The 23,718-nt window shown below is 43.1% G+C and overlaps 1 protein-coding gene across 5 annotated transcripts in view; it reads right to left on the minus strand.

Moving 5' to 3' along the window:
• The window catches only part of TCF7L2 (transcription factor 7 like 2), a gene marked incomplete at its 5' end in the record, with an annotated part of 176,219 nt that overhangs the window by 12,278 nt on the left and 140,223 nt on the right, over positions 1–23,718 (minus strand). For 3 of the 5 annotated variants that reach the window (XM_080622068.1, XM_080622067.1, XM_080622065.1), the window contains 6 exons: positions 95–202; positions 913–1,072; positions 1,913–2,038; positions 8,109–8,195; positions 10,903–11,005; positions 13,120–13,252. In XM_080622068.1, coding sequence (XP_080478194.1) covers positions 95–202; positions 913–1,072; positions 1,913–2,038; positions 8,109–8,195; positions 10,903–11,005; positions 13,120–13,252 — 717 coding nt within the window. Of the gene's footprint in view, positions 1–94; positions 203–912; positions 1,073–1,912; positions 2,039–8,108; positions 8,196–10,902; positions 11,006–13,119; positions 13,253–22,803; positions 22,927–23,718 lie in introns of those variants that run through there. The other 2 variants (XM_080622069.1, XM_080622066.1) reach the window with 2 other exon arrangements.

Consider the following 23,718-nt stretch of genomic DNA (forward strand, 5'->3'; position numbering starts at 1 on the left):
CTTGTGTGCAATGTGTGGTCGTAGTTCAGCAGGTCACACATACATTTCCACAAGCTCTACTACTAAAAAAATTTCCACCTACATAGGAACCTACATAGTTATCCCGTGCAGACCAGCCCGGGTACAGCTGCATATGAAGCTGTCGTTCCTTTCTTGCTAGTTCATAGTATTTCGCTTGTTCTTCTCTGGATAATGCGTGCCACTGAGGTGAAGAAAAAAGAAGACAAAATAAAAAGCACAAGTGTTTGTTTGGTTTTTTTTTAAAGTGTGTTAACAGCAGAACACATCGTTTTTATATAAATACAGCTAGAGTTGATTTCCATGAAAAAGAAGACATAAAACCAGATGATCTGACATGCTAACATTCATCTTTTATTTCTAACTCCAGATTATAAATCCAGGTAACTAAGTCACAACTAATCTTTTACTCACTCAGCCCCTTTGTCTCCTGATGACAGACATGAATTAAGAAAACCAAAGAGCAGGGGAGAGGCTCCAAAAGCTGAACCATTTGTCCTGAGCCAGACCTCACCTACAGATTTAAAGGAGGTCTCCATATCCTTTTCCCACTGGCAGCCCCTCTTCTCTTCTGCCTCTCACAGGTGCTGACACTGGTACTGTACCCAAAGGCTTTTTCCTTCCCCATTTAATATTCTGCTTGTTTTAGGACAAAATAAAAACCTGAGATTTTTCCATCTACAGGTCATGGAAATAACATTGAAAAATCACTGCTATTAACTCCCCCTCTTGCCCGTGAATGATGCCCACTAGCATAAAGTGTCTGCAAAAAAACCCCAAACCAAAGTCTTTAGTAACTTCCCTATCCATTATTGAAGCATCAGGAAAAAAGGGATTCAGGCATGAATCCTACTGAGTTTCGATCCCTGCTTGTGCTTCTCCCTTGTTACCTACCCTTCGACCGAGGATTTGGTTGATGGCTGCGCTCTCTTTCAATGTGCATTCTGCTACAACTTTTGCTCTCATTTCCTTCATATACAACATAAATGCATTAAGAGGTTTCTTTATGTGTGGCTTCTTTTTCTCTTCTTCTTTTTTGGAGTCCTGATGTTTTCTGAAGGGTAAAGATACAACAGAAACCTCACAGTGAGAAACCTTGTGAATTTACAGAATTAATCCCCTCAATATCTCTAGCATTAATCCACACAAATCCTAGGAGAAATACCAGAAGTATCTCTGGAGCCTTCACCCTGGCTGCTGGATGAGAACAGTTTTAAGAGAATTATAAGAAAGCCCATCTCATGTTTATGCAGTATCACCAAAAAACCTTTCAGCCCCTACAAGAACCTTGGAAGGAGGTGGGAAGGACCCAGGAAAATGGATTCATGGGGAGGGCTGCTGATTGAGCACCATGGCTGAGGAAATAACTACATCCCAGCATCAATGGGGAACCCAAATGCTGTCTTTCTGCTTCCTCCATGAAACAGAAGGCAACAAGCACCAGGAGCACTAGAGGCAGAGGTAGACCAGGACTCTCCTCAGTTCAAACCTCAACTTGATACTGGTGCTCTCTGCAGCTTTCAATAAGCCATTTATGCTCTAATTTGTTGTCTCCTGTTTTGTGTCTGGTATCTCAAAGCTTCAAACCAGGCACTAAGTAACAGGGAAACCGGTCAAGAAGCTTGAATCTTGATCAAGAAAACTCCATTTCCTCATCTGAATAGGTGAAATTAGTAACTACTGGTCTATGTCACTGAAAGGCTGTTAACCATTATTTTGATGCATTTTGGCACTTAAACCATATTCAAATCAATCAGAACAAAAGAGACAAAATCAACTTAAAATTATTTTAGAGCAAAAATATTCCCACAAATCCAAGCTTTTCTAAAAGCTACACATGCACAAGTGATGCTTTGGGTGTTCTAAAAAGAAGCCGTAAGAAGCAACAACTTACGAGCTGTGGAGTGAGCCGACGTCGCTCTGGGAAGATTCCTGTTTGACTGTTGGTGTGACTATGGCCGGATGAGGGATTCCAGTTGTGTGTAAACTATGGTGTGGCGGGACCATGTGTGGAGGAAACCTAGAGGAGAGAAAGCTGTGTAAATCGTCAGAATAAAAATGAATGAATGGGGAGGGATGTGTACACACATAAAAAAAAAGGCATATAACAAGCACATGACAGCTAGACAAAGCATATGAGAGCTGGCAGCATTAATTAGCAATAAATTAAACATAATGACTCTTCTAACGTCATTAAAGCCAATCTTCCCCTTCATTATCATTACTGACATGAGACATCATGCTTTTTTAACATCTTTAACAAAAGGCAAATTCAACTGGATGAATTTGGATGAAAGTGGAATTGCAGCTACCTGCAACAAAATCCACCAGTCCGTTTCTTTGCTAAGAAACATCTGTGGCAACCACGGAATCAAGTTTTATAGCTCTGAATCATGTTGTGAATTTGGGATGACATCTTTTATTGCATATTGACAGCAAAATAAAACATTAATGCCAACACAATCTAGATGCATTTTTGACAATCCTTATAGATGCCTCATTAGCTATGTTTTGTTGATGGAGCCAAAGAAAATATTTGTGTCTAATAAATCTGTGAGCCACATTGCTTTAACAGAAGGTGGAAAGATTGTGGAATTAAGCCAATTTTGACCCATTAGGTAACCTAGGAAGGTTTAAATTAATGCAAAATAACAGTCTAGCCTTTCTAAAGAGAAAAAATGTTGTCAGGCTTATGGTCACATACATGGACAAGCCCCAGTCCTGCACGTGGATTCAGAAGGATGTGCAATCCTTCTACATGAATCTAATTGCTCGGCTGGGGCCATAACAAAACATGGCACAATCATCCAGACTTTTTACTTTTTAACTTAAATGGACAAACTTCTCAAAAGCAGCATTGACTTCTTATCATTATTTGTTAACAGTCTCAAAAAGGTTTTGCAGTGAATAAAGAAAGCACACTATGACTGACTGCCTTCTCCTTAAAAAACCCCAGTGAAGTCAACAGGTCTCCAGGGAATGGGATCTAGCCTAAAATTTTGGCTCGAAAATAACCTCCCCAAAATTCCAAACCTAAAGTGATCTGGCAAACAACAAGGTTTTTATCATTGCAAATCCCTACTCTCATCCCAGACTTTGAACTACACTAGTCCAAATAAAATACCCCAATAATATGGAACATACAATGAGATAAAGAATTATTTCTTCTATCATCAATATACAGTGATTTTTTTCTATCAAACAGGATTTTAAATGGAATGATATACCATGGACAATTTGACTGTGTACAAGTATCACAAATATAATGGGACTTATTTTCCCTCCCCATCTTATAAATTCCATTACTGAGTTTAAACACACACACATACTCCCCCCAACTACCCAGACATTCCCTATATTCATGAGATGACACAGAAGGACTTTCATGAACAGGAGGTACTGTCCACTATGAGCTCTGAGGACCTTTGTCTATCAGCTGGTAGTACTCAAGATCATTAGACAGAAGTATTTTGTCTTTGAAGGCAGTGGTGGGCAGAGCAGGGACTGACAGGGAGAATGCGAAATTGTTCAAACCGTGGAGATCTGCAGCTCCTCACAAACAAAGGCATGGAGAGAAGGAAAAGAGGAGGGTGTGATGGCAAGGAAAAAGAATGGGCAAAATGGCCATCCCTACATCTGTTAAAAGACTCACAGACACAAATCTCCAAGTGGGTTATCAAAATGCCTTCCCCACTCGGACAAAAGTAGCTGGGAGAGAAATGCACATTTGGGGAAACGCTCTGATTCATGGTTAGGTCAGAACGGAAGACTGGCAAAGCTACAAGGAGGGATATCCTGGTCTCACTTCTGCCACAGAACTGCCTCACCATCAGCAAGACATAAACTGGGCCTTTGTATGGGTTTCTTTCTGTTCTCCTTGTCTTTGTTTTTGTGTGTATGTATTTGGATTGAACATACTTGGAAGTTTGTTCACACAGTGCATGGGGCCTTCAGCCATAGTACAATGCAAACAAAAACTGACAGTAAGAGCTTTTTAGAAAAGAAACAACTTATAAACATGGGCAAAAATAAACCTAAAGTAGCATAAGTACAGTGATAACAAGTTGACACATATCCTATCAAATGACTGTCTGCCCTTGGCAAGACGCAGTGATCAAGAGAGGACTAGTTGCTGGGGCTGTCTAGGGTTCAAACTTGAATGAGAGCCAGTGACGACATAATGAAGGATGAAGACGGAGATGAAAAGGCTACCTTCAGAGAGCAGGAAGGAAGAGCTGCTCTTGTTTGGCATTAGGACACAGTGGGAAGGGCAGTGGGCATATACCAGCAAAGAAGAAGAGCTGAATGCGTTGGCAGCACAAGGACAGAAGGGTGTGAGAATGGACCTGAATAAGATCAGACTCATCACTGCAGAAGGGCTCACAAAAGACTGATTACAGCTGGAGTTAATGGGGACAAAAGATGGTGTCTGCTAAGTTTCTGAACTTCCCTAGTTATGGGAAAAAAGCCTTTTTCCCAATTACCATCTAGGAGAAAGAAAGTAAATAACTTGCACATCAGAGAGTGACCAGATGGGGAGGAAGGGCAGTGGAGGAGGAGAAGCCTATGTACACATTGTGTCAAAGTCTGGAGGATGGAGAAGCCTCCACTGACTTCAGCTGGGCTGGGATTTTACCCTCCAAGCTCTAAATTCCAGAGACACGGCAGCCTTCATCAACAGGCAACTGCAGCTCAGTGGTTATTTTCGGGGTGGCAGCTCCCCCAAGGAACTTGCGTGTCCATTACCAGTGACCATTCATTACTTCACACTAAATCTCTCTCCCTCCAAGGCTGCCTATTGGACTTACACAGCTCTTCGTATGTTTGGGGCTTTAAAAGCATGCTCCAGAACCCAACATTGCTCTCACAATCCCATGGACTTCAGTGGGCTGGATGACGGCTCAGCCTAAACTCTGAATACCTACTTATTTCCACAAGACACCCACTCACACAGCAATACAAGTGGGGGAAGAGTGTTAATTTTTAAGTTCCTGGCTACACTCCAACTTCAGTAATTACATTCAGCAAAAGTGAATTTCCTCTGAAATTTCAATTACAGAAGGTATTTTCCACTGCCACCACTTAACTGCTGTGCAGTGTTTGGTGTAATTCTGCCAAATTATTTCCTGATTTCCTCTCACAGCAGTTGTTTTTTCATAGTGGGTCCACTGTTTGCCCATCAGTCAGTTAACCCTGTCTCAATTTACACTAAGGGCATATTATAGAGTGGTAATGAAGGATCAAGAGATGTTTTAAGCATGTCACATGCATACAAAGTGAGTGGCGATGCTACGAGCAGAGAAAAGAGTTGTAAATGGTTAAAACAACCTGAAGACACTACCTTAATAGTCTAAACCATTTATGAAAATCACTATTAGTCACCCATTAACCTTCTATAAACTATTCATAAGCACACTCTAACTAATGAACTGTAATTACTAAGCTTAGGGAACATTCAGGGTTGGGAAGCGTTATATGCTCCACAGGGCTATACCATAAAGCAGGCAAAGACAGGAACTGCTTTTAAAGGAATGCTCTGGAAAAATGTGGATTTCCTGGCTTCAGTGTCTGGGCAGAGCCAACACAGCAACCTCAAGGCTTGTACTGGAGCCCTGCAGGGCTGTTGCCCAGAGGCCAGCCATGAAGGGCATGTCTGCAGGCAAGCATGGGCATCCCTGGGCACGCCAGCCCCATCTCCCAACTACACTGGCTACTGGGGGAAAGGGCTGTCCCATGGCTGAGCTCAGGCACTCCAGTTGATATGACAGGCATGAGAAAACATGCATCAAGCCATGTATCAGAGCATGGTCTGCCCAGAGGGTGTTCCCATGTATGGGAAACCAGGAGAGAAGTTTCTGGGCTGAAACAAAGGATAACCATCTTAAATCTATCCATCGCTCTGCGTGTGTGCCTGAGCATGTGTGCACACATGGGCTTGTGTCAGAGACAAAAACAAAGGCTGTGTGTGTATATGTACACCCCTCACCTTTGCCTAAGACATCCCCACGTATTTTTTTCTCTAGACTACTATTCCATGAATTGCAATAAACACCCTAAAAATTCTAAGCAGCTCATTATACACCACTGTCTCCTTTTATGGCTCCAAGCCAGAATATAATGATGAGTCTTAACTTGTTAAGGACAACTAATTTTTCGTTCCTGGCTGTCTCAGGGGCTTCTCTCTTACTCACTCTCACTTTACTTCACTGTTGACATGTTTCTGTTAACTGGATGTCATCTGCCTGCCTTGATTTTATGCACAAGCAGTGGGATGCATTTTTCTGTGCAACAATTCTGCTTTGAGTTGCATTAGATTTGTCATTATTCTCTCATTTTCCCCTTGCACTTGTAACATTTCATCTATTCCTGCCTTATTTTTTGAGCCACGGTGCACCCACATTATGGTTTATACATGATCTTGCTCCCTTTGAAGCCGGCAGATTTCAGAGCCAGCCCTCGTCAGGAGAAGTGCCTGCTACCAATTTAGCAGGCTGAGGGCCCCGAGCTCCAACAACTCAATCTAAAGGGGGTCACAGGGTGGCACAAGCGAGTGTCAGCAAGTGCTGTTTAATTGCCAATCTAGGCTTCTCCATGGTGTTTAAAGTATAATGACCCATCACTTAATTCTGAGAAGTCCTGGCCCTGCTGCTGAATGGAATGAATATCAAAGGCTGTGCTAGAACAGGGCAAGGAGCCTACATTTCCTATAACTGCCATAAGTATAATAGACCTCTACTTCTGTCGTCCCATTACCACAATAATGTATTTAATTTGCTGTGTACTCTTTTTAACTAGATACCTTTCATAAAGCCTATCTAGGGAATATAGCCTTCCCCCTCCCACATCTCCCCCCTCCCTCAAATGACTAGCCTCTCTAATAATAATTAAACTAAATCAAGCTCCGCTTTGCCTCACACCATGCCAGCCAGTCTTTTATAGATATTAAAAAAGATTCAATGGAAGGAGGAGACTATTGTTTAAATTTGCAGCTCTCTCCCCAACCCGGGATTTTTCTCCCCCATGCTGGGTCTATTAATTTTTTTAAGTTGATTTTCCAGCTGTCTTTGTATTTGCTGAAACAACATGGTAAAATTTTAACCTTTTGCTTTTACTCTACTTATCTAAAGCACACAACACGCTATTTCCCTCCCCATTCACTCACGAGCTCTAGTGACAGGTTTCCATTTCTCAATGAGGTGTGTTTCTCCTCAACCGCCCCCCCAATCTTCTCCTCCTTAAATCCTCTATACACCAACCATCATATATTAAACTGCAGAGATGGAGAGGAAGGGACAGAGCAGGGAAGAGACGTGGAACCTTGCTATGTAATGCATGCTAATTTAATTATGTGCCATCATCAAAATGGATTAGCTGCTTCAGCCCATCAGGAAAGTCTAAAATTCCACCGATTTAATTAACCAGGCTGAAAATCAGATGAACAGAAAATAAAACTATCATTAGGAGCAATTAGTGATTACTTAAACATAGTGCTGCCAACCAGTTTGTAAATAAAACTAGCAGCCCCTGGAAAATTAGATGGAATTAATTGGAGGTAGGGAGGGGGAGAAATATATACTTCTAAAGCTTTAGAGGGTCAGGCAGGCCCTTTTATGTTGACTATCAGTGTTTGGAGCTTTGGCAGGGGGAAAACATAGCACAATAACCTTCCTCCCAACTCTGCTTGAAAAGCAGCCCTCCTGCCTCCAGAGACTCCTCTCTTGCACACAGAGCGTGGCTCTGGGTGAGAGCCACTGAGAAAGCAAAAGGAATCACAACTTCTCCTCCTGCTTTGTCAACATCTCATTCTCCCTGCTTTTTCACCTGGTCTGGCTTTAAAGACAGCTTCCACCCCTCCACCTCTCCCTCAAAAACAAGTTGTTAAAGCTCAATGCCAGCACTAGGACACCCTCTTCTCAAACAGGAAGGTACCCCTCATCCTCTTCTGCTCCACCCCACCAAAGAACTAAGGATGACTGTTTAACTGAAGTGCTTTCAGAAACACGCTTCCTAGATGAAACGCCCTCCTCTAGAGAGGGCGGCAGGAGGAGTTACATTTGCTCTCGATTCAGGACCTCAGTATTTGAACTCACCTTGACATGGAAGCATTGACGGTCAGAGCTGTTGGGTAAGGGTGGCGGAAACCCCCTGTCGTGATTGGGTACACTGGCTGACCTTGCCTGGCAAAAAAGAAGGGAAAGAGAATGAGAGAAAGAAGAAAAGGTGGGGTTTTTTTAAATTAAAAAAAAAAAAACCAACCACACAACAAAAAACTTCTCTGTGCACAGTAAGCTTTATTCTCATTTGATCAGAACAAAAATCTTGGGGATTGTACAGCAAGGATCAAAGGAAAGAAACACAGAACAATTTGAATGCCATAAATCTGATAGGAATGGCTAATTAAATTTTATAACCTCTGCTTATGTCAATAGAGACCCTCTCCCCAAGCTGAAACTAGGTGTTTTGTTGTAATAATTAAAGGCGAAGTCTCGCTCGCTTTAATGGAGCCATCACACTAATTGAGGGCTACACATCCAAAGGAAAACAATAATGAATGTAAATTTATACCAAAATAAAGTACAGTGAATCAAAGGACTTCAGTTGCGCTTTGGGCCTCTTTCGGTATTTAGATCTCGGTGAGAAAACATTAAATTAACAGAGCTTAATTTGTAGCCTTTTGTCAGATTAACAAGTGTTGACAAGAGTTACCGGGGGAGAGTCCCCAAGAAGTATTGTGGGTAACCAATAGACAATCACACCTCATTACAATAATTAAAAAATACAGCAACATGCAAAACAGCATCCTCATGAAAGACACACAACTTTTTCTGATTGAGGTTTGTCTGTGCTGGCTAGTTCTTTTCATCTGTCTTTCAAATACATCATCTGACTGGGCAGGGTGCTTTCTGGGGGGCTCCTATGCAGGAGACATGCAGGCCAGTTGAGGATAGATGGGTTGGGAAGTTGATGGTGAAGCACAAGTGGCAAAATGAAAACCTTGGATTACTTCTGTGAAGTTGGCCGTGCTACACTCATTCAGCAAAAGGAAATGTGATGGTATCACCTCTCAACAAAAACTACTTGGAGAAGCTGTAACAGCTGTGGGTAGACAAGCACACCATGGGTGGTGACTTGTTATAATCCAGTGGTGATGACAGTCTTCCTGTGACAGAGGTGGCCACTAGCACTTGCCTGGTGAAACTGGCCACATGTGAGCAACATTCATGTGGTCTGCCAGCCCTGACATGAGGTTCGAGGAGGACAAACCTGTGTCTTCACACTTAAACATGTAAGGCTCTGAGACAGAGGTGAGCAATGAGACACAGGTCAACAAGGAATTTCTTCCCTGCGCTCCCATGTCTTTAATATCACTGACTTTTGGCACTAGCCGGGTACGTTTGTTTTAAAACGCTGAGCCTGCAGTGCAAACCTGAGCTAAGCAGTTTCACCAGAGGAACATGATATGACTGTACTGCAGCTAGGCCCTGCAAGCAAGAAAGAAGAAGAAAAGGAGCTGGCATACATTCTACAAGTGTTCAGGGTGTCCTATGTAAATAGTAAATCACCACAAATGAGGAGGATTTTAAGATTTCAGGGGGCAGTACTATGGGTCTTTTTCTTCTGCTCATGCTGTGCTCTTCTGGAGAAACAGCCTTCTGCAGAGAGCTGATGGACTTCCCCCTCAGGGTGGGAGAGCCTCTACCCAAGCTAGTTGCAAGACTACCCTATGTGAGGAAGGGCAGCCAGAAGTGGCCTGCTGTGGCCAAGGTCCGAGCTCCAGCTCTCCTGTATCCACACATCTGTGCTTGAAGAAAGGCCCCCAAAGCCTTTGATGCCAATCCTTCTCCTTGCCCAAGATGTGAGGGTGTGTGGGGAGCCCCTGCTCTGCCCTGCACTCCTACACGGTGTGAACTCCACTTCCTTATGGAGGAGAAACAGGAATTTTAGCACAGCTGGCCAAACAACCTCAAGCAGGAACAAACTATTTCTAGCTTGGGGCAATTCATTTCTGAAGAAATACGATATCCCCAAAACTGATGAGGCCTGTTATGTGAGAAAAATAACGTAAGAGTCTTGATTTATAATGCAATACAAATGTGTTTTAGAAGTATTTAAATCAAATATATTGTACAAAAGGCCTAGGCAGTGCCTAAGTGCATTAGAAACCCATTGTAGAGATGGCAAGTTAAGGAAATAAAGAAAATAAGGACTCAATTACTGGAGGGAACCTCATACCCAAGAAGGCTCTGCAAGTGGGATACAAGGAGCTGAAAAGAAAACAAAACCCCAAACTAACTTTCCACAGCTTTTTTCTTAGCCAGTTTTAAAGTAAACGTATTCCTCTTTCTTGTTTGCAAGAAAATTCCATTCCTCAGATGCCAACTGCCCAGCCACGTCTCCACTAGGAATGCTGCTCACTGGCCGATGTAAAGCTCTACTGTTTCACAAGAAAAACTAGAGGGGCTTCAGGGGGGAAGGCAAATGAAACTTGAACATTTATAGTGCGAATGGCCCTGATAGAAATGAATCCACGAGAAACACCCTGAAAGCTAAACCTGAGAAAATCCCACATGGTGCAGTGTAAGGGCATTAACAAGACATGGATGTTTCTGCAGGAGGGTTTGAAACTGCATGCTTCATGAGCCATGAGCTGGCAGAGATGACATGCAAACCTGTGTCCAACTGGTCCTGTTTGCTTAAGACCACATGACCTGGCATACGTTATAATTAATCTTCATGAGGCGGGTAAATTCATAACCACTCAGTGAAGTGGCAGTTGGCAAACAGATTTATCTCAATGCACACACACACGCACATCAGCGATTTTTAACATAAGTTTTACACATCAAAAAAGAAAAAGGGAATGAAAAAAATGGAACTCCTTACTGTGGTACTAACCATCCTAGCGGATGGGGGATTTGTCCTACAGTGCCCGGTGATAACGGATAATAAGGAGATATATCTGGAGGATGTGGAGGCCTTGGAATTCCTATGGAAAAGAAACATCAAGCAGTGTTAGTACTGAGACACGGAAATAAATAAAATAAGGAAAAGGCAAATATGTTTCTAAATTGCTATCTATTCATTCTTATTATAATACTTATGGCTTCACTTCGGGTTTCCAAAGGCTGTTTCACAGTCTTATTTCATAAAGTGAGCCTCTTGGTATCTTGTTCAAGGACATTCAACCAGAAAAATTTATCTTACTCACTTCCTCAGTCACCTCTCCAATTAGAGATAATTATTTTGTTATTTGGGATGAGAATTTAGGAGTTTCAGCTATGGTTTTGGTGTGACACTGTGCTAGATACTGTCTTAAACGCTCACCAGAAAGACGGTTCCTGTATGAACTTCATGATTACTTTAGACTCAAAGTCACCAATAGAGAGCAAGCCCTCCCCATACGTTGACTTAGCACTCAATAGCATGGCTTTATTCCAAAGTAACTGCCAAAACGAGTTACAAAGGCATTATAATGGCAAATGATGTTTGCTTTTGAGCAGACCTAGGCAACCTTTGCCAAAACCTAGGAGTGGAGGTGACAGCCCCTGGAAATACTTGATAAAACATGGGCCAGATGCTGAACGTGTGCAGGGGAGGACGGACAGCCCAGCCATTCTCACTGAAATTCTTACCGAGAGCAGAAACCAGCTCCAGACACAAGCCTTAAGAGCAAGTAGGAATTGCTCAGAGGAGTAAGGGTTACAAGACTGGGCCTTTCAATTAACAAGCCAGAGCACAATTACCCAGCAGAAGCAAAATTAAAACAGAGAGCATTAGAAGGAAGGGTACTGTATTCATGGCTAAAAACTATTTTTTTCAGTCACTTGGGAAGCTTTTAATCTCTAAATTAAATCTCCTTGTGTGACATTTTCATGCAGACATTGCTTTTTCGCCATTACAAAACCCAAACAGATTAACTGGGCTTTAACCATCCGGCGAGCTATTTGCACACTTGAAAGACTGTTCACAGAAGAAAAGTAAACAGTCTACAGACGTTAATCATATGTTTTACGATAACCATTTAAAAGCTATTCCCTGTACTACCATTATTTAAATGAGAAGTTGACTATGCCATTCACTTGCAATACCCAGGGATAGCGAGATGGATTCCTTTTAAAGCCATGTGAAGTTAGCATTTAGCACAATTAGAAGGGGGCCCCAGTTGAAGCATAGGGAGTGAAAACCAGTTAATGCACTGCCTCATTCAAGGGCCGGAGTTTAGATAAATTATCTGCACACACTGGGGCTGACACAGACTGAATTCTTTGTCAAGAATTCAGTTTCTGATGTACTTTCCTATTAACTAGTTGGGATTTGGATTAACAAAAACAAAGCCACTGTCACTAGGAACTCAACGCAGCCCGAAGAAATATTGACACTGACTTCTCTGGACCCTCAGGTTAAACAGGGACTCTTAGAAAGTTAGAATAACATGTAAATTCTACTCTGTAACACCAGTAAATCTAGTCAGGGTTTTACATGGTGCTCTGTATTCAAGAAGACTGCCCTTCAGGCTGAACTGAGACTTAGGTAGACTTACACTGGGGAAAAAGAGTTGCAAGTGTAGAGCTGGAGCTAAGTAGTTCGAGTGGATGAAAATTCAACATTATAGGAGACAAATGGCTGAACTCCTGACACAGAAACAATGGGATTTGGAGAAGCAAAAGAGATTCATGTTGAAACCGGTCATGATCCACCACCTTTAAAATTCTAGCTGCAATTTTGTAAGTGCAGATCACAGAACGTACATGTTTAATACTCTGGGTCATGCATGCAAACCAAGCACCCAGTAGATTGAACTACCAAGTGGGGTATCATGCTTGCAAAGAAACACATCCACAAATGACCCCACACATGCAACTCTGCTGTCACCCTGCAGAAGCTTTATGAACATTCACCCAGTAGGTTTCCTTCTGAAACCTAATTGGCTTAAAAAGAAACTATTTTGTCTGGGTTCTTGCATGTGCTTGACATTTTACATGCGCCCTTTGGTGCTCCAGCATGCGAAATCCTTCCCCCCACACTCCTTCCTTCTAACATGAAAAATGGAAAGATCCACCTGCGCACTCCCAAAAAGTCCCTAAACTATTTCCCACCTACCTGTTTTGGGATCTACGTCGGCTGGTAAGTGTGGAGGAGGGTTTCCCGGTGTGAAGTGCTCATTGCTGTACGTGATAAGCGGCGTAAGAGGGTGTACATGGTGTGGGTGCTGCACAACTGGCACTTTGTTAGACTGTCAAGAGAGAAAGGTCAATGGCATTAGAGGAGCGCTGGGTACTCCCCACTGCAGCACAAGGCAGGACATGCACAAATCTGAGTATCCAGGATTTCAACACAACTTTTCCAGATGCCTTCTCGGCATCACCCCTGCAGTCTTCCCACCCTCTTGCTTAAAACCTCCTCACACACTTTTCCCTAACTCTTGAGTTTCTTTAATGTTTTTGACCCATCGTGCTCCCGTATGGAGCAACAGCAATTCTTCCAAATTCCTCCTTTTAATTTTGCAGTCTTGTGCTTCACCTCCAAGACGCAGGCAGACTCCTCAGTGAGGGGCTGACAGAGCCCCCCATTTAATTAGCACAAGACCCAAACGCTCACTGACCTGCAGGTCTTTCCCCTTCCCCTTCCTGTCCTCACTTTCAGTTCTGCATTTTACTGCTCATTGCAAATACTCCAGATAAAAAGCGTTTGTAGTGAGGGCCTATTCCCTTCATCAGCAAGCACTTGGCTGACAAACGATCACCTGCATTTTTTATATATATATATATTTTAGAAGAGCTGATTAATTATCAATTCATCAGACAACGCTAATAAATGGAAGCTGGATACTGATGAATTAGGCTACTAAAACATTCAGCTACATAAATAATGCCAAAACCACAGATAAAGCCATTGAAATTAACACTCTGGTGGGGGGAATAACCACACAGATATCATGAGGTTTTCTCTGTCACATTCCTAGCTTGTGGGGGAGAGGAATTCTTTCTCTGAACAGCAATAAAAAAAAGAAGGGAGTGAATGAATGAAAGGAAAAGGCAGGCTGAACTGTAACTTACCCTTACAAGATCACAAAGAAAAAATTAAGCTGAAACAAGCGAACTGCTGGACCATTTACTGTGAGTAATCCAATTGCAAAAAACCCTATTCCCCATAGAGGATTTTCACTAAAATCCTACAACAGGGACATTTAACCAGATTAGGTACCAGCAAAGATAAAGAGGCTGGTATTAGATGATGAATGGATTAGAGTCAGGTTTCATTTTAGAATGTGTCTTCATTTCCTTTTATTACTTTAAGTAAGGAACAACTTGCATTAACATCAAGTAAAAGGAATCACATTAAAATGAAGCAGTGATACGACGGTGGCCCCCAATAGCGCCGCTGCCGCTCAGGGTCTGCCAGCACCCTCCTGCTCACCCTTCTGCCCAAGGACAGCTCTGATCCCACTGCTCACTCCCCAGCACCCCCAAACATGCACCCTTGCCATGCTCCTTTACACAAGTTATGATCTGATCTCAGTCTGAACGCTCTGAGCTTCCCTTAAAAGCATTTCAAAAGTAATTCAGTTATTCTCCAGGAAGGAGCTTCTAAGCCTGGGGAGGAAGGAAGAGGGGAGATGGACTGAGAGCTAGGAGGAAAAGAAACATCAGACTTCCCTGAATAAACAGGAAGTCCCTCCATTGTGCTTTGGTCAAGAGAAGCTTCACCTTCAGCTCTTGCAGCCTCCTCCACGCCAGAAGGCTCCCCCAGCCCCAGCTGTACATAGCTATTTGACTCACCCCTTTGATAACCTGCAGAAAAACAGTGAGCATCCAAAAGCAGCAAGCTAAAGAGCAGTGTTTATGCTTCCCTCAACTTTTACCATGCTCATCCCTTTTTACAGCCCCTTACATGGAATGATTTCCCTCTAACACCACATACACAGCACAGGAGAGTCCCACGTCAAGTGGCCACCATGCAGGACACAGCGCAGTTGTGAAAGCCAGCCCTATGAATTACAGCATGTTGTGTTGCTCAGGTTGTATGTCAGGTCTTTTGACAGCTGTTCAACCAAGGACAAGCTTTGGCCGCACAGATCCGTAACAGTTTCACATCAGAGGAGCTATGGGGATTTAAGCTCCTTAACTCAAAAAGACAAAGAAGATGCTCTAACCCAAAATCTCTGCTTTTCCAAGTGAACCAACCAAAGCAGTTCGAAAGTAACTGAAAGGTTTGGCAAGGGCTTCACGTAACAAACTGTATTACACCCCATGCAAACTAGCAGGCAGCTACTCAACAACACATGACTTTATAAGTCAAATGGCCAGTTGACCTGGTTCACAAAAAAAACAATCATTCCCAATAAGAGGGATTTTTGCTGGTCTAGAATTGTGTGAACTCTTGCTGTTAGGTAACCCACAGTGTGGCTGGTACCTGCTATAGCCCTGTGCTCTCCCAGGTCTACCTTCCCATCATTGCAAAAACTCCTCAGCCAGATCCTGACAGACACCAAGGGCTGTCTTCCACAGAGGGCTTATTTTCATAGAAACTGGAACTGGTTAGTTAAATAAGTGAGTGGCAGAATAACATTAAAGGGTCACATTTAAGCTGACAAACAAGAAACAACATGAGAAGAAAGCTTGACTTACATGCCTGCATCACTAAAGCCAGATATACCATAGGGGGCTACATGTAAACTCTGAGAAATTACCACCCACTGCTTTGAAATACCAAGACCCCCCGCAATATCTTCACAAAATGGTGCAAAATTATTCTGGATTTTACTGAACACTTTTCAGAGAAAAATAAAAAGCAAGTGGGGAAAAAAAAACCCACCAGCAATCAAGAGTTTGAGCCTTAAGCCTGCAAACTTTTCCCCAGGTAAGTCATTTTTATCTGGGTGACTGCCCTGCACTCAGACAATTCATATAAAGGTACTGGATGTGAGGGTAGGATACTTTTTTGGCCACTGTGATGATGCTGCAGCAGAGGTGTGGGGAGAGAGTACCAGAGGAAAAGGAGAAATGCTCAAATATATGCCCTCTGGGACAGAGGAGTATGGTCCACTGCCCCTGCAAATCACTACCCAGGTCTAGGTTTGTATTCTGTTTTGCACTGTTTATCACACACTGGGAAGAGGGACTGTAACGCTGCTTATAATAGCACATACAATTTGCAAGCCAAGCTAATCATGCCTAATATGCTAAATAAGCTGGTCTTTAAAAACAGCATTCCTGAAGTTAACTAAGCTTCACTAGAAAAGAGGAAAAGAAAGGAATAGCTGGGAAAGAGCAGGATTAATCCTGCACATGCATCTTCCTTTGAAGCCAATAGGAGCTCTGCCTGAGTAACAAGTGTGGTCCTAACCCCATCCACTGGCAATGAAAGGTAAACCACAGAAGCCATCAATAGGAAACACCTATTAGATGACCTTAGCCTTCCCCCTGCACAAGACCCTTTCCCAATATACATTTTGTGAGTACTTTATCAAGGGTAGTTTTAAGCTGAAAGCCATTGTGAGATGCAGGAATTTCTCTGGCAACTTGAAGAGCTCCATTTATGGCTATGTCAGGCACGGAAAGGGGAGCTGCAACGGAACGCACAGATTAGCATCAGCGCATGTGGTAATAGGATGGGAACAAGTGGAGATTTCTGGACAGAAATCCCAGCATCTACAAAGTACCAAGTCATTTGCTGATAAATCATTCCTCTCCACTGAAAGCTGGGGTCTCCTATGCTGGGTTAGAGGGCACGGTAAAGAATTGCAAGAAAACAACAGAAGTTCGCTTTTCTTGATAACCGCTGCCTGAAGCAAACCAGAGGAAATTGTCCCCATAGGGACTGAACTACTAAATCTCTCTATATGAATTTGAAATGCTTCTGGGAGTGCTTAAACACAGATGACTTTAAACAATAATGGAGCTCTGGAATGAAGAAGAAAAAAAACCCCAAATACCACCAAACCCACAACAAATTCTGGACAGATATATTTTTGAGAGAGATACTGAGATCCAGTTAGCCGAAGTTCTGATAAGTGCCTTTAGGGAACAAAAAGACCTACCTGATCTTCAGATTTAAACTGCAGGGGACTACGTGTATGAATTGCTGTGTATTAGTCTTTGTTGTGTGGTAAGGACATTTCATTAACAGGATGAAAGATACTTCTGTGCGTGTACAGCCCAATTTAATACACCCCACTGATGAATACTCCCAATTTACTGAAGAAGTTAATACATACTGTATAAACCAATAGTTCCTAAGTCTCTGAAAGCAACGTAAGACTTCCACGAGATGAAACACTGTACTGTGAGCACACAAAGAGAAACCAACCTTTAAATAGGAAGAGCTGTTACTGCAATTTCTGTTTGTAAATTTGTAGCTTGTTTGGCTTAGGCAATAAAAATAAGGTATCAAAGTCAGAGAAAAACATGACAGAGAGGCCAGAGGATTTGTCTTCGCTGGGGTAATGTGTTTAGCAAAAGAAGGTCTGCAATAAAGCCACCCAGGCTGAAAACAAACCATCATGCTATTGCAGCATCGCAGCGGCCAAAGCCTTCAGCCTCCGGCGGCAGGAGATTCTGCTCCAATGGATCTCTGGCCTAGCAGCCAAAGGCAGGACAGGGGATGCTCCTGCCACAGTAACCCTGTGGGTACAGCCACGGTGGTACCCCCTTCCCCAACCTGGGTGACCTTTTTTAAGTGTCCTTAAGTCCTGTTTGTGAGGCAGGGATGTGCTGCTGCCGGACAGGCACCCCCGGACCACCCCCAAAACCAGGAATATGGCATGGGATTGGGAATGCAGCATGGGAGGGACTGATCAGGCACCTGCACTCTGGAACCCTGAGTCCCCTCCCCTTCCTCCACTACTAGTAACAGAGGAGGAATGAGAGCTGGCCATTCACCTTAAAACCTATTAATCAACAGCCACTGAAAACAAATGGAGCTAGAGCTCCGCCTGTCTTCTTTTGCCATGTCCTCCTCTTCCCTGTTTCCCCTTTGCTTTCCCTTTCTGCTGAAGAAAGATGGGCCCTGAAAGTGCCTTTATGAGCCTAATACAATAAAACAAAAGCGGCACAGAGTTTGTCAGCCTTTTCCCCTCCTCCAGGGTGGATGCAGAAGGTCGACAGTGGTGTTGAATTAGCAGACCCTCCTAGAGTTGCTCCCTGGGCTTAGCAAAGGGTACCATTCAATACCAGTTCACATTAAAAAACAGGTTTATAACTTGTCGCCCTGTATTTTCCAGATGGTGCTATTGCAGTTACGCTGACTGTGGCCAGTGAAATGCTAACAGATGTTCCTGAGCTGCTCTGCAGCTCCAAAGATGCTCACAAGAGGAAAGTTTCTTTTTTACTAAAGGTTGATCTCTTCTTGGTCCAGCCTAGGAATGACATCTCCTACCCCTCCCATCAGAAAACTAAGTTGCAAGAAAAGGCAAATCGCAAAATATTGCTGCAAATACTAGAATATTCTTCCATTTCCACCCAGAGTCACTACTACCCAAAGTTGAGCACCCATCAGTAAGCACCACTCTTGCCCCAGAGGGATGCACCCACATCAGCATCCACTCCTGGTGGCACCCCAAACTTCAATAAAGGAAACTGCAAGCCATTTGGGTTAACAAGCCAACCAAACCCACCAGCTATATGTAACTCAGTCCTCATCCCCTTCCCAAGCATAAAAATTCAATGTCAGTGATGATGCATTCCTGAAAAATAAACCAGACTGCATTTTACCCAGCTCTGTTCAGCTAAGTGGAGTCACAGTTTATTTTCTTAAGGATGCTTTCACACCTGACTAAGCATTCCCTCCTGAAAACTACTTCCCCTTGCTCCATTATAGCTGATACAGTGGCCTGAGCCCTTTCACAGTTTAATGTAGCTGATTTCTGCCTAAGGTCCTGCCCTAAGCTAACTGCCCATTGTAACGGGAGACAAGGCCTCCATTGATAATCACAACTCACCCTGCTAAAAAAAAGGCTCATTTTCTTCCTTCACACAAATGATGACAGGAGCACTGACAACCATGCGCTGGGACAATACCCCCCTAGACAGAGCTTGACAAAAAACCCCAAGTCCCCACTGCCCTCCCCTTAATAAATAATAGAAGGGGGGAACAGGACACTGTTGCTTCCTTCTGCTTCTTCCCCCTCCCTCCCTGACCACTTCCCAGGGCAGCAAGTACCTACCTGCTCCTGCAAGAACTTCTGGCTTTCCAAAAGAACTCCGGGCTGTATTAACAGTCTCTCAGACAAAACAACAAAACCAGCTTCCTGGCTTTAAGTGCCCAGCAATTCATTCAAGAAAAGAATCGTTTTCTTTCTTCCCCCCCCCCCCCCCCCCCCCCGCCTTTAACTATGATGAAGTGCCCTCTGCCTACTGGAGCACTAAGCCACTGTGCTTGACATTTTCGGCATCCTTCCTGTCAGGGAGCAAAGGTACTGAGGGAAGGGGGTGGGAAAGCGAGGATTTAAGATGTTCAGGAAATTTCCACTTAATTTCACCAAAAGGCAATTATGTGAAATGATCTGGTGACAATCAGCATATGCCAAATTCTCCGGTGTAAAAGGGAAAGACCCGGGGTTTTAGCTATCTAATTACTGCCTGTTAGTTCTCATGCAGGAGAATTAAAACCACTAGCAGTAAAACATTATTATTAAGCAGTGCTCACACTTTGCTTTCAAAGCTCTTATTGCTGGGCTATTGGGGGTGTTGGGCTCTTTTAAGTAAAAATAATAAACTTGGGGGTTTAAATACAAGTGAAGTGCTGCTCTCTTGGACCATGCGGTGTGACTCTAATGTCAGGGCAGACCCAGAAAAGCACCTGCTACACAGCTCTGTATTTTGAGATCCTTCAGCAACACCTGGAATTACATTTAGGCCAGTTAGATTTTACCTTACCCATTCTCCTAATGTTTTATTGATAAAGAGAAAGCTCTCTGCTGCATCTGCTCTGCCTGACCTTGGCATACAAATCTGGACAGCTACTCCAGCCTATAGCCCAGAACGCGTGGCCTCCACATGCCCAGACAATAAAGTACAATGCAATTTCTGTATCTCAAAATCAGAGATGATTTAATCAACAAGTGGATTTCCCCATACCAGGAGGACAGGGTAGAGCTCAGACCCTCCAAGTTTCAAGCATCAATGTGCCCACATCTACTTCTTCCATTACAAAAGGAGAGGCGCTTCTTCCCCAACCTTACGAACACTTGGTGCTTTCTTTGCATACGTTAGTTAATTACTAGACAGATACTATCTCTCGCAGAGCAGGCAAGCCTTCGTTCATGTCTAACAAAGCAAAAAGCAGAAAGACTTGGCATACATTAGACTAAAACTGAAACCCACCGTTTTCTTTAGCAGTATCAGCACAAGATGTGCTGGGTACCCAGCCACTAAGCAAAGAGACTGGTGAAACCTAAGCAGGTCTTCAAGAAACATTCCTGACCATAAAGGAGGTGAAGAGGGGAGAGATACAAAGCAATAATGCAAGCATAAAAATTCAGAAAAGGTGGGAAGCACAGAGAAGTGAATATAAGCAATAGGGCGCTTTCAATTGCCCTGATAGACTTTGTTTGTTAAGTGTTTTGTATGAATACCTAGTCATGCAACTTTACTTCTTGCCTAGCACTCTCTAAACCACCACATTCTAAACAGCTTTAATTCTTGCATATAAATCTCTTATTTCAGCACCAGACAGACACATGCTGTGGGAGAAACAGCTCCACTGAATTTCTTAGGATATTTGTGACTTCTTTCTACAATAAAAACTTGAACATGAAGCTGCTAAAAAACTGCAAGAAATGCAGAAATAAAATTAAGATGCATGCCTATACCCACTTGGATTTGGCAATTTCAGTAACAACAGCGTTATTAAAAACCTAACATGCATATACATGCCTACAGACAGGCTGCCAAGTTTTCAGTACAGCAGTATTCACAAATGATAGCGGGCTGTGCTCAATACCGATACGCAACATACGTAGCAAATGTATATTAAATAGCTTTAACAAATAACAAAGCTTTAAGAACACGTTTTCAGTTTTTCATCTGCTAAAATCATTACACGCCATCACAAAACAACTGAGTGGTGAAATTCAGGAAATTCACAGCCAATTATTTCTTGACTAAATTCAACAAAGTTTCCCTAAAAATGTGATGTTAAACACACATCGGTACTGAAACACCTTGCAAATATTCTGGAAGAAAGAGGCACATTTATACAGTGCTGCCAGGCCTTTTGCCCCAAGTCCCCATAAAAGAATTCCTCTAAAGGTAAACTGCTTACAAGATCTCATCCCCAGCCATGTAAAACCTGTATATGCAACAACATGCAATGAAAGAACAAACATTGAAATAACTGGCCCTTTAGATTAATTCATTGTAGATCCATTGTACAGAATTTTATCCCTTGCTTTTACACAAGAAAAGGTAAATAAATCAACTAAGCTACGCAGGCAAAGGCACCAGAGAGCACTGAAGTGATAGAAATCCTCCTCCTGGTTTGACTGTCAGCAAGCTTGGCAGAGTTGGAAAAGAAAAGAGCAGAAAAACTCAAGACGGCCACAAAACCTCTGGTGAAGATACGTATTTAACCATTTTGGAAAGCATCACGTCTATTTTCTGTGTATAATCACAGGCAGTCTACGGAATGGGCTGAGGGGTAGGTTTACTTTCTGTAATATATATTAATGAGAGAAAACAAAGTCTCATGGACTTCTGATAACGAACACAGAACCACTGTGTCAAAACACATTATCTCCTATTTATCGACATTCAGGATTGTTTTCCAAACTCCTTTATCACTGGGTAAAATCATTTTTATGGAGTGTCCCTAAAATTTTCACCTTCCGCATTACGGCTGAGCTTTATGAAGGACTGAGAGAATTTAACCGAGTGTCAACCAAACACAGGATCTAAAGCACCCAATTAAAAACTACCACATACTATTTTTAATCATAAAAAAAAGAAAAAGATCTCGTTTTGTGTATGAGTTAAACCAATTCCATCTCCAAACCCCCTTTACTGTCACGTATGTGCCCTGCTACAAACCAACTTTTTCTCCTTATATAAAAAAAGATATCAACAAACATTTTTACCTTCATGGTTTCAGAGTTAAGGAAATAGCGTACTGAACTGAAGAAAGCTTTGAAGTGGCCCCCTCCGCCCCAAAGGAAAAAAAGGAAAGCAAAGCTAGTGATGTCATGGTCACTGTGTGAATGTATGACTGCGGATGTAACACACAGCTAACACACGCACGCATACTTCTCCCTGGCTGGTAACCATTGTTCAGCATCCAGAAACCAGCCCCTGGAACCTGCTGTACACTAGGCAACGAAACACACCCCCCATCCCCAAACACACCCCGATCCCACCCTGGATGCATTGGAAAGAAAAAAACCTGGTTCTCCCCCCCTCTCTTTCCATAAACCAAACCCCAACACCAGGCGGAGGAAGGGCAAAGAGGAGGAGTGCGACAACTCTGCCCCGCTGCACCATTGTGTCGCGACAAACCGGCTGTGCCGCGCGCTCCCCGTCACCGCTGCACAATTAAAGTGCCATCGAAAAGTCTCGCTTCCCCTTGCTGAAAAAGACGCTTACCATGAAATAAATAAATAACAACACCGCCGCTAACAAAGGTCACAGCTGGAGATGCTTACTTGATTTCTCACACCACCCCCCCCCCCTTCTTTTTTGATTCCACACAGGAGGAAAGAAAAGGAGAGGGAGAGAGAGGGAGAGGGAGAGAAGTCACATCAGAAGTTCAATGGTCAAGATGGAAAGCGCGCATGCAGAAAGTGCTACTCACCCAGCAATTCAAATTGAGATGCCAGCAGCCGAACTGCTGGAAGAGAGAGAACCCAGAGGCAAGCGCTCCTCCTTTACCACTCAAATCTTCCATTCCCACTAAAATTGCATCCCTCGGGTACATAACAGCTTTGTCTTTCCTTCTCTTAACCTCAAAAACTTTTACTTTACTGTCTAGATGCCAATTCTGCTGGCTTTGTATTATTTTCCTCACAGCTTTTCTCTCTCTTTTTCTTTCCCCGCTCGCCCCCCCCCCCCAACCTCCTTCACTTAAAGTACTGGAAAAGCTGTCTTAAAAGATCAAGATGTCTCCAGTTTTTTGGCCTGGTGTTTTCTGAATGCTCAAAATCCACTGTCATGTTGGCTGTGAGAAGTGTCTTATTTCTAAATTGTCGGCTGCAGTTATCAAAATTTAGAGAAGCCTCCTGTCTTTTCTGATATAGCACTTTACCATCATCCTTCCAGGGAGGAAAAAAGACTTTCCCCCCCCCCACGCAGGTTATGTCTGCTCAGAAGAGCTAAAAAGCAGTTACCTTGGAAATCAATGACAATGCTACTACAACCCAGGTTGCACAGGTATTACTAAGTGCAGCGAGCAAACGCTGGCCGGCCGTGAGGGAGCATGATCAGTTAAGTGTAGCGAGCAGTCACTTTATCTGCAAGATTGTCAAATCCCTCAAAACAAATTTCTTAGGGGGAGAGCTGTAAGAAAAGTGTATTTTCTTGTCATTGCAACACCGAGGTGACATTCAGCAGACCTTTACCATTAGCTCTGGTCTCTCCCTTACCCCCCTGCCCCTCTTCCTTTAGTATTTAGTATTTCTGTAAACCACAGACCCCACTGCAAAAGTGATGCAAGAGGAGCTTCGAGATTGCCAGCGTTACAGTGCCCTGGCTATTATATTTTCCCAAGCTG

The sequence above is a fragment of the Psittacula echo genome (assembly GCF_963264785.1).
Source record: "Psittacula echo genome assembly, chromosome: 6".
Lineage (NCBI taxonomy): Eukaryota > Metazoa > Chordata > Aves > Psittaciformes > Psittacidae > Psittacula > Psittacula echo.